Source organism: Doryrhamphus excisus, linkage group LG23 (assembly GCF_037039965.1).
Source record: "Doryrhamphus excisus strain RoL-2023G ecotype Guam linkage group LG23, RoL_Dexc_Guam_v1.1, whole genome shotgun sequence".
NCBI lineage: Eukaryota > Metazoa > Chordata > Actinopteri > Syngnathiformes > Syngnathidae > Doryrhamphus > Doryrhamphus excisus.
Genome location: NC_136379.1, coordinates 9,918,509 through 9,936,138, shown reverse-complemented (window position 1 = coordinate 9,936,138; position 17,630 = coordinate 9,918,509). Strand labels below are relative to the sequence as shown.

At 46.4% G+C, this 17,630-nt stretch overlaps 1 protein-coding gene and 1 long non-coding RNA gene across 9 annotated transcripts; one reads left to right on the top strand and one right to left on the bottom strand.

Moving 5' to 3' along the window:
- Window positions 1–235: 235 nt before the first annotated feature.
- Window positions 236–17,053, bottom strand: lnx2b (ligand of numb-protein X 2b). Of its 8 annotated transcripts, none has more exons than XM_078788534.1 (11): window positions 16,765–17,053; window positions 10,627–10,732; window positions 10,237–10,596; window positions 8,200–8,396; window positions 6,492–6,691; window positions 5,066–5,491; window positions 4,797–4,928; window positions 1,602–1,776; window positions 1,274–1,517; window positions 1,030–1,188; window positions 236–949 (listed from the first exon to the last, which is right to left on the bottom strand). In XM_078788534.1, exons 2-11 carry the CDS (start codon window positions 10,665–10,667, stop codon window positions 814–816), a joined length of 2,070 nt encoding a protein of 689 aa, XP_078644660.1. In that variant the 5' UTR covers window positions 10,668–10,732; window positions 16,765–17,053; the 3' UTR covers window positions 236–813. The 8 variants fall into 8 exon arrangements, with proteins under 8 accessions (XP_078644660.1, XP_078644662.1, XP_078644661.1 ...); XM_078788536.1 differs by lacking the exon at window positions 16,765–17,053 and adding an exon at window positions 16,474–16,492; XM_078788535.1 differs by lacking the exon at window positions 16,765–17,053 and adding an exon at window positions 12,734–12,890.
- Window positions 16,526–17,630, top strand: LOC131116739 (uncharacterized). Its single transcript, XR_013625447.1, has 3 exons — window positions 16,526–16,891; window positions 17,188–17,316; window positions 17,391–17,630. It is a non-coding gene; the product is annotated as an uncharacterized LOC131116739 (long non-coding RNA).

Genomic DNA, 17,630 nt, shown 5'->3' with positions numbered 1-17,630 from the left:
GTTTTTTTCAGTTTTTTCAACTTGCTCAAAATGCACTTTTCTGTTAAAATAAACACGGGAAACGTCACACACACTCAACAGGGGCCCCAGAAGGATCAAAAAATGGCATAAAAGGCCAAAAATCTTGGATCTCAATTTTTGAAAAAAAACGTAAGGGGTTAGTATGTCGTTTTTTTCAAGTCAAACATTTAACAATAATTACTACTGTAAAAAAATACAAAAAGCTAAAAGCCACGCTAGTACAGCCAGCGGTTCATTTCGCCATTTCGTGCTTTGACTTTATTGAAAGGGATGACAGCAGTGCACGAATGCTGCTGGTCAAGCTAGGAAATAATGACGGAAGACGGATTTTTAGGATAGAATTAAGGGCAAATATACATTCCTGGCCGTAAGAGTGCCGCTGTAAATACAAATAAATAGAAATATGGAGAAAAAAGCATGAACATCTGCATGTTCTGCATCATAGGGAACCTTCTAAAAGGGCATCAAGTTGGACAAAGTGCAGCAAAAGTAGATACTTTGGTCTTTATAGTCGTCATCATCATCATCATCCTCGGGATTTGGTGATGAGGAGCCACCTTCATCCTTCATCCTTCATCTCAACTGTCCAGCTGAAAAACAGTCCCCAAAATACAAGTGAGACTCAAAAGGATGAAGAATTTGTCCCAAACAATGAAAGACTTGGATGGCCATCACATCAAACCCATAGTCATTCACGCACGCGCCGGCCCTTTAAGAAGGGCATCCCACGAGTCCGAGTCCTGTGCTGTGTCAGCAGTAGCAGGGCCGCAGCGCAACGCTGTGTGGGCGGGGCTACACCAGACTCCCCGGCCAGGACACCACGGTCAGCGTGACTTTATTCTTCTGCAGCTTCAGCATGGGGATGAGCGACGAGTTGTTCATCCCCACCGTCGTGGCTCCGTTCACCGCCACGATTTCATCGCCGCACCTGGGGGGGGGGGGGGGGCAAACCGGCGTGGCGTTAGGGCGGGAACACCCGAGATGTGGTGCGGTGGGGGTGATACGTACTTGAGGCGCCCGTCAAAGTGAGCGGGCGTGCCCGGCACGATGGTCTTGATGAAGAAGGGCTGCTGGCCGCCAATCTCCTCGTAGCCTCCCACGATGCTGAAGCCCCAGCTCTCGTTGTTGCTCTTCTGGAGGACGATGTCCCGACACCAGTGCATGTGACTGTGGAAGCCCACCGCTTCAGTTAGCATCAACGCTAACACAATGCAAGCGACAGGTTCACATTCAGATGAAGTGGTGAGGGTACCTGGGTAAGCCCAGCCATCTTGTCCACATCGGCGTCCAGTTGAGGGCGTCCTCCCGAGCGTCCTCCGGGGCGTCCGCTCTGTCGCCGCCCACGCCCTCGCCGTCCTCTTGGGAGTCTTGGGAAATGGTGTGAATGACACGTAGCGCCACCTGGGGTTGAGCCGCCTGCGCCTTCAGGGTGGAGACGGCCTCGCCGTACGTCAGCTGGGTCAGGTCCACGCCGTTGATGCTGAGCAGAATGTCACCTGACACCAACAAACCACAATACGATGATGATACCGATAGCCGTCCGTCCATCCATCCATCCATCCGTCCATCCATCCATGTACCCCTTTTGATGGTGCCGTCTCGGTGCAGACATCCAACCGGCTGCACGCTGGTGATGTAGACGGGAAGGCGACTGCGACCGTCTCTCCCTCCAGCGATGGTGATTCCCAGGGAGAGACGAGGCTCCTTCTTTAGGCTCACCGTCTTCTCCTGACTGGAAAAACCACCAGGAGGGTCCTGGAAGACCAACAACCACTTTCAGAACACCGACCATACACACGACATTTCACTTTCATTTACAGCAGGTTTCCTGACATCTCATACACTTATGCACTTAGTGTACTGCATTTCAATCTACTTCTCACACACTTATGCACTTAGTGTACTGCATTTTACTCTACTTCTCACACACTTACGCACTTAGTGTACTGCATTTTACTCTACTTCTCACACACCTATGCACTTAGTGTACTGCATTTTACTCTACTTCTCACACACTTATGCACTTAGTGTACTGCATTTCACTCTACTTCTCACATACTCACGCACTCAGTGTACTGCATTTCACTCTACTTTTCACATACTCATATGCACTTAGTGTACTGCATTTTACTCTACTTCTCACACACTTCCGCACTTAGTGTACTGCATTTTACTCTACTTCTCGCACACTTACGCACTTAGTGTACTGCATTTTACTCTACTTCTCACACACCTATGCACTTAGTGTACTGCATTTCAATCTACTTCTCGCACACTTAGTTTGCTGCATTTCACTGTACTTCTCACACACTTATGCACTCAGTGTACTGCATTTCACTCTACTTCTCACACACTTATGCACTCAGTGTACTGCATTTTACTCTACTTCTCACATACTCATGCACTCAGTGTACTGCATTTTACTCTACTTCTCACATACTTATGCACTCAGTGTACTGCATTTTACTCTACTTTTCACACACTTATGCACTCAGTGTACTGCATTTTACTCTACTTCTCACATACTTGTGCACTCAGTGTACTGCATTTTACTCTACTTCTCACATACTTGTGCACTCAGTGTACTGCATTTTACTCTACTTCTCACATACTTGTGCACTCAGTGTACTGCATTTTACTTTACTTTTCACATACTTATGCACTCAGTGTACTGCATTTCACTCTTCTTCCCACATACTTATGCACTCAGTGTAAGTCAACCTAACCCATTAGGGTCTTCAAGACAGCAAAGCACTCCTGTCATATATTAGATCTTTGACTTGCCATTTTTTTCCAGAAGACCCTTAAAAACAGCGTACACCTGCCATATAAAGGATCTTTGACATGTTTTTGCAGTACGTAGCTCCTGAAACCAGCAGTGCCCCCCCCCCCCCGTCATAAAAAGCAGATCATTCCTGGAACTCCGTCCATTTGGAAGATTTGATTCATCTTCCATGTAGCAGGAAATGCCCTGCTGACTAAAACAAACAAACAGAAATAGGGAGCCCCCCCCCGCCCCCGTGTGCTCCCACGTTAGCAGTAGCTCCAAGCGGTGACATCCTGTTTTGAGGGCGTGGTCTGAGACCCACGGCAGACGTTCCAGTTCCAAGTCACATGCATGGAGTGGTGCCGCCAATCAACTGTAACAACCGGCCTTAATTGATTCCTCTTCTCAAGTCTCGCTAGTAACAAATGTGAAGCATGTGAGCGGGGTGGGGGTGGGGGTGGGGGGGCTCGGCGGAGGCAACGTGTGACCTCCCACACTGCGTTCTCGTAATGGAGATGTGTGGAAGGCAACAGCTCCCGCCAACCTCCTGCTTGACTCGGCGGAGACTGTAAACTGACGGGAAGGGAAGCTTGGGGGAGGTGAGGGGCTCTTCCTCCCCCCCAGCAGGGAATCCACCCCCCCCAGCGAGACGAAAAGGCTCGACTCTGCAGGCGAAAGCTAACTGTTACCCGCTTTGATCCTCTGCCACCCAAAGAAACAAGGCCCCCCAAAGAAAAACAACAAGAAGGAGGCAGCGGCCCCCATTGTGGCAGACTAGCAGCACCCCGGGCCTTTTGATCAGGACAGAAGGAGACCCTCCACCGCTGCTTTCATCTCCACGCTCCGACGCAGGTGTCTGCTCTCAGAGCTATTCACCCCCCAGCTGGCGGGGCGGGGGGGGGCCGCTATTCTTCCTGGTGACGCTGTATGAACAACAGAGAGGGACTGACAAAGCGGCTAACGTCATAATTACACCACGTGAAGACAAACGATGGCTTCTTAAGCACGCTCGAAGCTGCCATGCACGCCGTTTGTAAACGATACAACCCACTCGTGTGTACAGTACGTACATGGGCGCAAGCTAACGCTTCTACCAAAGGGCCAAAATGTGTCAGGACTTGCACCCGTGCGGTGTCTGACAGACACGGCGCCACACGGTGGCAATGGCGTTCAACTCCAGATTTGACCTCATATGTCGTGCTCTGCAAAATAGCCGCTGGAGCGTCAGACTGTTTAGCTGAAGATCCCAAAAATGTTGGTACCTGTAAAATTTGAGAATGATTCGTTGGAAAAAACATGGCCGCCATGAATGAAAACACGTCCTCATTGTCAGTGGACCACAGCGAGGTGCATTCATGGACACTCCCGACATCACAACCACGTGTTTATTATGCCTGGATGTGAGCTCCAAATAAAGAGGAACAGTAAGCAGATATTCCGATCACTCTTACAGCGGAAGTGCAATTTGCTGCATTTAAGAATGCTTGGAAATCCCAAAAGTGGTGTCTTTGAATGCAACCCTCATAACTGGCTCAAAGTGCGACTATGATAATAATATTAATACACAGCATTATGGTAAACAATCTTTCACTTGTCTTTTGCTTTTCCACCTCCAAGGCGCTTTGACACTGTTAGCACATTTCCCTCCTGGGGGAGCAACTGGGGGTTCAATATCTTGCCCAAAAATACTTTGACATGATCACAGCAGAAGGGAGGATCGAACCACAACCTTCAGGTTGGGGGACCACCACATATCATCCTGTCATTTATCTTATAAGTTTTGGGGATTAATCATGATTAATTCATTTGAAAAGTCTGATTAATTTGATACAAATGTGTAATATTTTCCCACCAAGGCTACAAGGAGAGATGACTGAACAGCCTCCTTTCCGCTAATTGATCATTCAGTGAAAGTCCCACTGATTGGTCCTCCAGACCTCCAGCAAAACATAACACGCACAAGTTTGGCGTGTCGCTTGGCAGGGCGGAGATTAAGGTTCCTTGGTACCTTCATGTAGGTGGAGCGGCGCCTGAAGTACTGTGGCTCGGGGACCCTCCTGGCTGCCCGGCCCTGGGGTCCGCCCTCCTCCATCGGCTCTGCCGGCCTCATGACCACAAAGTTAACACGCATCTCGCTGGCCTGCGTGGGAAGAAATGATGGATGTGATGGATGGAACGTGTCATGAAGGACGGCTTTACTTTCATTTTCACTTTACTTTCACCCGCCCCAAGCTAAATGAGCTAGCGTGATGTAACCGTGTGTAGACTGGGGAGTACCTGTATGATCTGGGCGGCGCTCTCGGGGGTCCCGTGCCTCAGGTCGTGTCCGTTGATGGCCAACACTTTGTCGGTGTTCTTCAGCTTGCCGTCCTTGGCCGCCAGCCCTCCGGACAGCAGATCCAGGATGAAGACCCCGCTCTCCTCGGATTTGCGTATCAGCTTTATGCCCAGGGGCTCGGCGCGCTGACTCTTGATTAGCGTCACCTGCAGCACCGTGCCAGGGTTGTGGGCGGAGGACGTGTTGCCGTGGGCGCTGTGCGAGGGCGGCGGTGTGGCGGTGGACGAGGGAGGGTGATGATCGGAGCGCGGCTCCCTGGGTTTGAAGCCTTTCTCCTGCATGACGGTGAGCCTGAGCAGGGCGGGCTGGCGTAGCACGGCGATGGCCCGGGCGTGAGGGACGGACGCCAAGCTGATGTCGTTCACCTGCAAACGCCATGAAACGAGCAATACGTGTTTACTTCAAGGGAGCATTGTTAGCATTGTTGATGCATTCCAGAAGGTCCAACTTAAACCAAAATGGACTCTAACCAAGGAGCTGTTCATGCATGCAAATATACTATATACTCCTGCTCTGTCATTTATCATTTATGAATAAAAATGAGCATATTTCTCACATACAGTGGATCCTAAATTAAATTGTTCCAGAGGGACCGACTTATAAAAATAAAAATAAAAATAAAAATAAAAATAAAAATAAAAATAAAAATAAAAATAAAAATAAAAATAAAAATAAAAATAAAAATAAAAATAGGCAAGTTTTCCCATATAAAATAATGTCAATCCAAGGAATCCATTGTTTGGTTCCCATGTCTCGTCCTTGTGTTGTTTTCTATTTCAGATCCAGATTCAACGCTAGCGTTGGGCATCGGATCATCTCATAAATCCTGATACGTGTGAAGAGAAACTCCAAGTTTGGGCATGTTTTTGGCAAGATACTAAAACAAACGTTCCTCGCTCTTAACCATCAGTTTACACACCCGACATCCTGCTGGTCGAGGTCTTATTTACATATCGAGGTTGAAGTGCTGCCTTGCTGAAGGACTGACACCAAAAAAGTACTTTGGTCAGTCAGTGACAGCAGAACCGAAGAGGAACCGAGAGAGAGAGAGAGAGAGAGAGAGAGTGTGCTCACGGCAATTACCGGTAGTAACCACACCTTGTTGCCATGGAGACCAAACCTGTCTATCATGAATATCTGCTTTCACATTCTCCTCAGTGTTTACAAAACTTGAGGGAATGTGGCGAAGAGGAGTACTACTACCAGTGGTGAACAGTTACTACCCAAGAATGATCTAATATACTGCATCCTTTACTCGCTTACTTTGAATATCATTTCTAGTACTTCGTACAAGATAGTATGTCATCATGTGAACGCCCCCGACCCCCAACACATTAGCACGTCCGTACAGGGCGCCCACCTCACCTCTAAGATGTGGTCGCCGGGTGCCAGACGGCCATCGCGGCCCGCTTGGGAGTCACGGAGGACCTCCTGGATGACGATGTTGCCCAGGGGCGTGTCTTTGCCCCCCACGATGCGCAGGCCCAGCTCTTCGTCGGGCTCCTCTCTGAAGAGCTCCACCACGTTGGACTCGGCCACCAGGCTGGAGCGCAGCGGCGTGTTGTCTGTGGACCACCCCCACAATACGACAGCTGTACTACTACGAGATGTACTATCTATCACGTTTTTATGGGGCTCTGGCTGCATGAAGGCTGCCCCACAGCAGGGAGCTGTGGTTCATTCAATTGAACACGGTCTATTTTAAATGCCGTCATGGAAGCTAAAAGACCTTCAGGGGTTTAGATGTTACATAGCGTAGTGTCAATAACGTGCTGCTGAACGATACACGTGATGCTGGATTTTGTGGTGTACACAGTTAAACAAACAGGAGAGCTCAGAGGACATCTGGCACGCTTGGATCTTAAGGAGGTTCTAAGTAGAGCTTGATGAAAAATGTGGATTGAATGTGATTTAGCGTCAGGTATTCCCACTGTCGTCATCTCCGGATGGGCAACAAGGTGGGATTGTTGAGCTGCATCAGCAAGGCTTCTGGTAGCCATCCATTGCTGCTGAGCTCGGACGCAGTAAGACGGTCATTTCTAACTTCTCCAGAACATCCTGAGGCTCATGGAACTAAAACGCCAGGATCCCATTGGCTGTCCGTCAAGACACGGGACCATCCTGAACCCCAATGAAGCTGCCAGAGAAGAAACATCTCCAACGGTCTGGTCTCCTTCAAGGTTTGGCATGAGCAAAAGAGCACCAAACATGGGACATTGAAAGATGGAAGAAAGTCTTCTTCTCCCTGGACGCTCCTGATGGCTTCCATCCTTCAATGGGACAATGGAGCTTCAGGTGGTGCAGGGGCGTCAAACGTCAGATGTGGAGATGTTGCTAGTGACTGAAGACCCTGGTCTGTGTGGTCATGACTGGCTTTTCAACACTTTAGCTGACTCTTTTGGACCATCCTGCGTCTTCCCCTCATCTGGATTTACAAAACTGGGCATGAGTTCCAGACAGTGAAGGTATCTTCAGCACCTGGAGAAACATTCCCACTGGCCTCCAGGGAAGACGGGCATCAAGTATGACCAAAGCATTCACAAAACTTGGGCAGCTAACATTTGATTTCTATTTCAGGGGGGGTTCAGGTTTGTTTTTAGCTAATAGCTTTAGCTTCTAATTCACGTTAATGCTAGTTTTCCATAAATTGCTTAGTTTATAATGTGTTTGTCTTTTTCTTTTTGCACTTTTTGCTCTGCTTAGAACCCCCTTAAGATCCAACAGCGCTAAATGTACATTGGTGCCATTTTCCAACTGGCCTTATTATTTCCATACGCATGATATTAGTTTGCATGCTGGCTGTAGCTACCATGCAAACTAATATTTATTTCCAGACAGGCTTGCAAAACGCTGATGGTGATTTTCCAGTCCAAGGGCGGCTGCGTGTTCCTACAGCTACACTAATGATTCACCTGTAGCAGACTTAGGACTCATCAGCAATTCTTCTAGGACTACAACCAACCCCCACGGTCGGGGGATGGGTACAACCTCTATTGGTCTTGTGTAAACATTAGCCAGTCATCATGATCATGCCTACATAATAGATAATAATCACTTATGCAATGTTTTTTACCCTCCTCGCTTTCTTCGTAGGCGGGGTTAATGAGCCCAGGATCGGGCTGGTCTCTGGTGGCGCTGCGAGGTGGAGTTTCCGAATGTTTAGCGTCAGCAGCAGGCAACTCGCAGTCGCCCTTACGCCCCTTCAGTTCGTTCCATGAGGGCCTCTTCCTCTTCTCCGCTTCCTCCCGCAGTCTCCTGAAGGCAGGGCATCTGAGGGGAAGGCGGGAATAAAAGTGATGACAGATCACTGGCTTTGTGTCAGGTGGGAAGAGAGGCGTGGACGTGATAACGGCGACAAAAACACACGTGACACCGGTTCATTTCAGTACATTCTTCCTCACAAGTCCCAACTTTGCTCCCTCGATGTTTGCATTGGGGCGCTGCAGCGGGACGGGGCCGCCGACCACAACAGGCTGCGTCACGGCCGACCTCGGACTTGATAAGCATCTCGCTGACCGTGTGGATAACGAGGCTACTGATTTACAGCTCGGTAACCTCCGCTGTTGCGTGTCTGAAGCTGTGCGTCCATGAGGCGTTACACAATTTAGGGGTCACATGACTAGCCTCTCATGTTAATTATTTTCAACATCAGACCAGCATGTGACACTTTTGATACTTGATGTCACATCATCCACACAGGTCACTTCATTAGGTACATTATAAGAAGCTCAAGCACAGTTCACTGCGGTTGCAGACGAGGTGCACCAAATCATAACCGTGTTTATCTATCATATGATAGTGAAAATTTTGATATCTACTTTTTGTAGTTTGTGCACACTTGTAGGTAAGAAGGAGTGGAAGAAAAAAGGATTTGAACAAGTGTACATGTCGATTAGTCCTAATGAACGGAGAAGATACCTGCTGTGGCCCAGCAAGGTGCACTGTATTCGGGCACACGCTCCGAGCAGCAAACCTTCGGCACTTTTCAAATCGCTGCGGCGCTGACATTTCAGGTGGCCGATAAAGTTAAACAGGACATTTGGTCACCCTATACAGGTGTATCAATTAGGGAAGTCCCAACCCATTTTTAATAATTCATTTTGCCCTCACGTTTTTAATGCTTGTGTTTTGTTTTTTTTTTTCCTCTTTTTTTAGTCGTTTTTCCTTTGAAGCAATTTGTGATACTGAAGAATGGAAAGCGCCTTATATATTGAATACATTATTATTAGTAGTAGTAGTAGTAATAATAATCAGATATTGATATAGGGCCAATAAAGGGCCAAAACAAAAAATCAGATTATATGGGTCTGCGTCGCAAACCTCCAAAGTTAGCTGAGGGGAAGGCAGGAGAAAAGGAAGCGCTTGATTTGCTCACCTCACTGGCTAATTTTGTTAATCTGTTATCTATACTATTTTTAATGTTATCCGATTTATCACTCTAATGTCCAAATTCCCTCACATTTCATGCAGCCCTGGGTTCTAATAACGCGTCCCCCTCATGTCGCCATATAAGTTAACCCAAGGTTGCATACGGATGACATGATTGGACAACGTTTAGTAGAGTGTGGCAATCAAACCGCTGCAGGCATATGTACCTACTGTTGTGACGGGTAAATTGAATATATGATCTATCAGTTACAAATATGCTTTCAGAATCCTTAGCAGACGATTAGAACGATCAATACCACTCTGGTTCGTGCCCATTAAACGGCGCTCTCCTCACCATCAACCAGTTAGCTTAGCTGAGGGATGTTGCCTGGCAACCAGCGAAGCTCATCCAGGAAGTTACTGTCCCCGGCTGAGGAAGTACCCCAGGCAAACTGGGACTAAGAAGATCCATCTCCGCTTTACTTTTAGGGCCTGCTATTGGCCGAAAGGTCAAGCTAGCTTGCAGTCTTTGTGCTAAAAGTGTTTTTTTCATCCTTTGCACTTTCTGGGTTCAACTGTTTCATTTCTTACTCTTGCTTTTGATGTTTCTTTTATTTTAATCTATTTTTACTTGACCTATTTCTCTACTTTTTATGTTTTGTTTATACTCCCGTGGTGGATCACCAAAATCAGTAGAAATAAAAGCCGACTGTTATTGTGAAAGAGGCGGTAGGACGGGTACCTATTGTGCAGATGAGGCTGGAGTTCACAGCGTTGCATCTGCTGCTGGCACTCTGCGGCGTGAGGACACATGACAGTCAGCTTGTCCAGCAGATTCCTGACCAGCAGGCTGGAGGGGCGACACTGATGCAGCTGCAGGCGCTGGCGATCCACGGGGCAAAAGTCCTGCTCCTTCAAGAAGCTGCCCAGACAGTGGAAGCAATACGTGTGGCCGCAGGGGGTGTCCATGGGTCTGATGAGGGGCTGCAGGCAGATGTGGCACACCAGCTCGTCGTCCACGTCATCGGGGTACTCGTACAGGTGGCTTTCCTGGCCCTCGTGCGGCTGCCCGCACTCCTTGCAGACCCTCGCCCATGACAAGCCGGCGGTGGCGGTGGCGGTGGCGGTGGCGGTGGCGGTGCCGCCAGCGCTCTTGCTTTCTGTTGCAGCCATTGAACTTCTCAAAGGTAAATCCACTCAGTTGGAAACGAGGTCCATCACGTCCATATCTTCATGTTCTGTGGAGAGAGAGAGAGAGACACACTGGGGTGTAATGAGGCGCTTCGGGAACTATTCCCGCTCATGGTGGCCACAGGAAATGACAAATCAAGCGAGCGATAGCAACATGGCGGCGAGCCGCAGCTGCTTCCTCTCAGCAGGCTTCCTGAGGGACAAAAGGAATTCTCATTTCAGCTGAAAAAAAAAATCCCGCTATATTCCACAGGAGGAGCTAAATGAGACAAATGAGAGCCGACTGCAAGTCAAATCTTTGCTCAGACAAAACAAGTTTGAACCAAGCGGGCAGTAAAGTCGGTCCTGTCGCTAACGACCCCTTGCACTCCATCAGCAGCGCTCCCTCCCTTTGTGTACTTAATCTACTTACATTCTCCCTCATGAGGACAACCCAAGTAGGAACACATTCTTGGTACAAACAGTTCACCTCCTAGACCACATACACTCAACATATACGTAGTACGGCCAGGGAGGGACTAACCATTAGGCAACATATAGTACTGTATAGTCAGGGAGGGACTAAGTACTGTATAGTCAGGGAGGGACTAACCATTAGGCAACATATAGTACTGTATAGTCAGGGAGGGACTAAGTACTGTATAGTCAGGGAGGGACTTACAATTAGGCAACATATAGTACTGTATAGTCAGGGAGGGACTAAGTACTGTATAGTCAGGGAGGGACTTACAATTAGGCAACATATAGTACTGTATAGTCAGGGAGGGACTAACCATAAGGCAACATATAGTACTGTATAGTCAGGGAGGGACTAGTCATTAGGCAACATAGAGTACTGTATAGTCAGGGAGGGACTAACCATTAGGCAACATATAGTACTGTATAGTCAGGGAGGGACTTACCATTAGGCAACATTTAGTACTCGGGAGGGACTAACCATTAGGCAACATATAGTATTGTATAGTCAGGGAGGGACTAACCATTAGGCAACATATAGTACTGTATAGTCAGGGAGGGACTAACCATTAGGCAACATAGAGTACTGTATAGTCAGGGAGGGACTAGCCATTAGGCAACATATAGTACTGTATAGTCAGGGAGGGACTAGCCATTAGGCAACATATAGTACTGTATAGTCCGGGAGGGACTAACCATTAGGCAACATAGAGTACTGTATAGTCAGGGAGGGACTAACCATTAGGCAACATATAGTACTGTATAGTCAGGGAGGGACTTACCATTAGGCAACATTTAGTACTCGGGAGGGACTTACCATTAGGCAACATATAGTATTGTATATACTGCATTAGGCAAACAAGACAAACCACCAGAGGATTTTGAGTTGTAAAAGTTTTAAAAACGTGCTAAGCTAAGGCATAGGCAAGATCAATTCTCAGTTCCTAACGATGAAAGAGAAAACGGAGCAGATGACACCACAAAAAAGGCTCCAGAAACTTGGATTCTCAGGTGTCAGGGAGGCCTCATCCGTGTTTTGTTAAAGGACTACTTTGACATACTTTGAGAACCCCGAGGGTAGACTCCTTAATCCTTCAATCTACCAAGACATGTTGGACTCTTCTATTCTTCCCACGTCCTTTTCTGTTCTAGCATGAATGTGTCCTTTGGAATACAAAGACGGACGTCTCTCAATCCAACATCAGTGACCTCGGATCTCCCAAATGTTCTTCTGGATGGAATGACAAAAATTCCCACAAGACGCTTATACATTGTCTTCCCAGGAGAGCTTTTTCTTTTACGTTGACTTGCCACAAGTCGATGGCCATGTATGCCGATACTTCTATATAGCGTCTGTGGGGGGAAGAACCATGGCAAAAATGTACAGATGCAACAACTCATGAATATTACATAACAAGCGCAAGTAAAGTTGCCCTAAATGTCAGCGCAACAAAAGGAGTTTTAAGACCAACTCTTCTCATTGTTCTATGTTCAGACTTGCACAAATGACACAAAAACTACTACCTCGGCTTGTCTGGGTGTAGAAAACAAGCTGCCCGTATTTACTGCTATTATCTGCGTATGCTACTCACCACGGGCGATATCTCCGGCGTGGAGCGGCGAGCAGCCAAAGCACGCAAACATGAGACTAACCTCACAGCTGCCTCCCGTCTGAATGAAACCAGAGCCCTGCCTACCCTGCACGCTGTCAGGATAATGTCTGGGCGTGCATGTGTGTGTGTGTGTGTTTGTGTGAAAGAATACTCATGTGCTGTACAGGCACAAGGAATGCAGTAGTGAGTTGGTGTAACTGGGCAGCGTGGGGAAAAGCGTGCTGATGTTGCACTTTCACAGGTAAAGTACGCTGATTGACCGAATACAAACACAAAACATCTGAATGGCTCTGGACATTTGTACTTGGTACACATGATACCTGCTGGTACTTGATAGTGTTCATTGGGGGGGGTCACAAGACGAGAACATGCATGAGATTGGGGTGGTAACATGCTATGTTTAGCATGCTAACTGCTGGCACATTGAAATGAGCAAATTGGCTTTTTTGTTATTTTCAAACTTATAAACTTACATAGGGCTGCACGGCGGAAGAGTGGTTAGCGCACAGACCTCACAGCTAGGAGACCTGGGTTCAATTCCACCCTCGGCCATCTCTGTGTGGAGTTTGCAAGTTCACCAAAACATGCTAGGTTAATTGGCCGCTCCAAATTGTCCATAGGTATGAATGTGAGTGTGAATGGTTGTTTGTCTATATGTGCCCTGTGACTGGATGGCCACCAGTCCAGGGTGGACCCCGCCTCTCGCCCGAAGACACCTGGGATAGGCTCCAGCACCCCCCGTGACCCACGTGAGGATAAGTGGTAGAAAATGAATGAATGAATAAACTTACATAAATAGTGTTTTCATGTTTGGTGATGCAAACAGCAAACATGTTAGCATGCTAAAATTAGCATTATTTTATTATTTTGCTATTCTCAAAAGTATAAACTTACACACACAGTGGGTTCATGTTAGCATGCTAACAGTTACATGTTAGACATGTTAGACTGCTGGTATGCCAACATTACTATGTTAGCGTTTTATATATTTTTTCAGGTATTATCTTATATTGACATCATGCTAGGTGTCAACTTGCTAACTTGTTTGTTCCACTTTTGACAGAGGAGGCGATCAAACTGTGACTTCAGTAGTCGTAGACGTTGATGCCATGAGGGAAAAACCTCCTTCCTATTGGATGATGACCCGCCCCTCACTAGAGGAGACAGAAGAAAACAAACAAAACAAAACCAAGCGTGTGTACAAACACAACACATACTGACATACAAAACGCTGTGTTTCCCGGTAGGGCTTAATAAAAGCACTCCTAAAAGTTCTAAATTCTAGAATTTGACTATCACACTTTTCACCATCACCTGAGACTCAAATAGTTGAAAAATATCATGACCTTTTACCACTAAATGCCTTGCCATCATGTGACCGCGTAAGGCCCACCCGCCCCAAGGGAACGTCGGTGGTCCTACAGTGTCCTTTAAGTCCCACAAGGGATTAGCAGCCTGGGCTCAAGTGCATGCTATGACGGAGGTTACCAATGCTTGTGGTTATGAATCACATGTGCTGCCACGCCCTCAAGTCAACTTAGGTGATGCTGGCGAGCCAGACGCATGACTTCACACGTGCGTCATGTCGGATTACCAGAAAGAGGAATTACTTGGGGTGTCACCCGAGACACGAGATTGGGTCTATGAGAACGGGACAAGATGAAAAAAGTACAGTGAAAAAATATGAAAAAGCTAGCCGCCGCCAAGCTGAAGCTGAGTGACGGCCAATGCGAAGGGAGTCGACAATGATGCCAGAAAAGTGGCACTGAGTTTGATAGCCGAGCGATTGGCACTCTGGCATTGATTGGCTTAGCCTGTTGTCAATGGAATCCACCAATGCTATTTTTAATGTCAATAAGACTTTTTTTTCTGAAGCAGATTCTTGTCACATTTTAATCTTGCAGATCTTGTAAAACTCCTGTAAAGTGAGCATAAGATCTAGCGACTGCGAACAATTGAACATGTCGGGTTTAATCAATCCACGTAAGGATGAGTTAACGATTAACAAAGCCTTGTTTCACGTGTGCAGCAATGTCAACGTGAAAAATGTGGCGTCTGTCCCAGTGCTTTTTATAACTCCTAATGCTTTATTTAACATGGGTTAACCACACCTGCTCCACTGTAAACACATTTAAAGGTCTTAGCCAACGCCATGACAACAGGATAGCGTGATGCTACCTTTACATTTCACATCAAAACATCCTGATACAAAAGGTGGAATCTGATAGGATCACTGGATGGATGGATTCACCGTTAAACGGGCAGTCCTCCTTTTAATGACGCTCCATGTTAGTACGCACTGCCATGAAGGATTACAAAGACAACTACGTAGGTAGGCGGAGCAATACGTACTTTTTGCCCTTCATGATGTCTCCCATGCATTTGATTGCAGTGTGTCAAAGAACATTGTTCCCTCACTATGTTGTCATTTTCCAAAATTTAATACTGCTATTAATTATAGCAGTTTCGTGGTTCGTGGTCAAGTGTAAAGCCAAATAAAGCCACCATTACTACAGTCATACAGTATATTGTAATGGCGTAAGTACGCTGTACAGAAAAAAACAACATGCTAACGTAAACAGCAATTCACTCATTGCAGTCGGGTCTGGAACCAATTAACTCGAGATGGCTGTATACGAGAAATAACCCTGCGATAGTCATCTTTACGCTCCTATTATACTTTGTTTACACCACATTGCATCACTGCAGTGACATAAGAGATGGCCGCCGCTCATAGCATATAACAAGCTAGCCTCCAATTTATTTGTTCTAAACTTAAGCGCAGAGTGAGGAAAGTAAGAAGCTAAATAAAAAAAATACCACTTCCACAAGTGACGGGAGGGCAACTTTTTTTCCCCACTACCATGCCATGCCATGGCTGACTACATGTACTGTTATGTACTGTAATGTGTTATCACTATCATTATTGATGCATGGTGAGCAGAGTACTACATAGTACTTGCCTTTACCAACATGTATTAATGTTAACTTACAACGCCATTGTAAGAAGGAGACTTGTTTGTGGACCTCCTGCGAGGACCTCCTGTCGTTTGCTACCTAGCATGTGTGTTCAGTAGTTAAATTTTTATGATATTAGTAATCAGAATCACGGAATGTGGAAGGAAGCCAGAGCTGAAAACCCACGCAAGCACAGGAAAGAACATGCAAACTCCACACTTACACAGTTCTATAACAGCCTTCAAGCCGGATCTCCAGACTGTGTGGTCCATAACAATGCAGTACTTCACAATATCATGAAACAATGCAGTACTTCACAATAACATAACTACAAACACAAAAGCAATTCAATCCAATTAAGTCTGCCACTATAGTGGATCAATATTAGCAGCATTTTGAAGCAAATATGAAATATGAAAAAGGGTGTGAGGGCTGCATGGTGTAAAAAGTGGTTAGTGTGCAGGCCAAACAGCTAACAGACCTGGGTTCGATTCCCCGCTCGGACATCTCTGTGTTAACACCGGTGTTCCCAATCACTTTCATTAACGCCAATAGCAACACTTGTGATTGATAATACTCATATTAGGTTTTCTGCAAGGTAATCCAGCCATAAAGCGGTCATTTGTAGAAGCAATGAAGCACAATGGCGGCAGCAGTACAGATTCAAAAGTGTCAGTTTCCATGTCGAGTCATAAAAAGTTGCCAAGGTGGGACGTTTATGACACCCTGCTTGTTTACAGCCCGCCTCATAAATAACTCACTGTCTCCATGTCAACGCCGGCCTTTGTTCATTTGAGTCTAATCACGCTCACGTCCAAATAAAGCACAAAATGTTCAATGACGCGAACAAGTCAACAATTCTATGTTTTCCAGATCTATACTTCCTCATCAACTAACCTCCACGCGCTCACCCACGGGGGCATTTACTGTACAATATATTCACCCGGAAATGTCGTCTTTATGTTATATTGTATGATCTTACAGCGTTTCTTGTGCATATACTGTTACATTTTGTGTTAAAAGTTGTAAAAGTTAGACCGAAACTCGCCTACCTGTGACTTGGTTTGTCGTCCCGGAAGTAGCTGACCTGTCTGTCGGCGGCCAGCAACAAAAGAAACTTATGGATTCAAAAACGACGTCAAAAGACTCCACAAAGAAGCAAATATCCGCGTCTTCCTGGTGAGTTTGTTGTTATTTTACGTCGCCGTCGGTGTAACGTAGTCCGGGTGTTTGTTTCAGGTGTTGTTCAACCTGCTGGAGCGGGGGGAGGGGGGCGTACACGAGTTTAGCAAGCATGCTAACCTGAAGGCAGGTGCATTAGCAACATGGAGTCTTTGTTTACACAGTAAAAACATCCCAGCTCCCGGGACACATGGGAACTAATTGACTGGTCAAAAAAAGGTATTTTTGCGAGATCTCGCAATGCTGTTTACATTAAGAGTTTTTTTTTTTACTAATGTTAATTTCCCTTATAGGTTCAATCCAAACTGAATTGTCTCAAAAGGAAAAATATCAGAAGAAATGCAGTGCATTGGTGGAAAACGTTTCCCACCTCCCCCAAATCAACTGGAAAAGACCCCAGACCAGTTAATTAAACAACTTTGGTAACTTGGAAATAATTATTATAATAACAAAAGAGCTCCAAACTAACTCTAACTAACTCTTTTTTTTCTACTAGCTAGCCGCCGCCAAGCTGAGGCAGAGTGATGGCGAATTCAAAGGGAGTCGACAATGATGCCAGAAAAATGGCACTGAGTTTAACAGGTGAGCGATTGGCACTCTGGGATTGATTGGCTTAGCCTGTTGTCAATGGAATCCACTCATGCTATTTTATTATGTGATTTGTCCAGTGATAGGGACATATTGTTTCCCTTGTTTATGGCGGATAATTGGTTCTACACGTGACTGCAATCAGTCA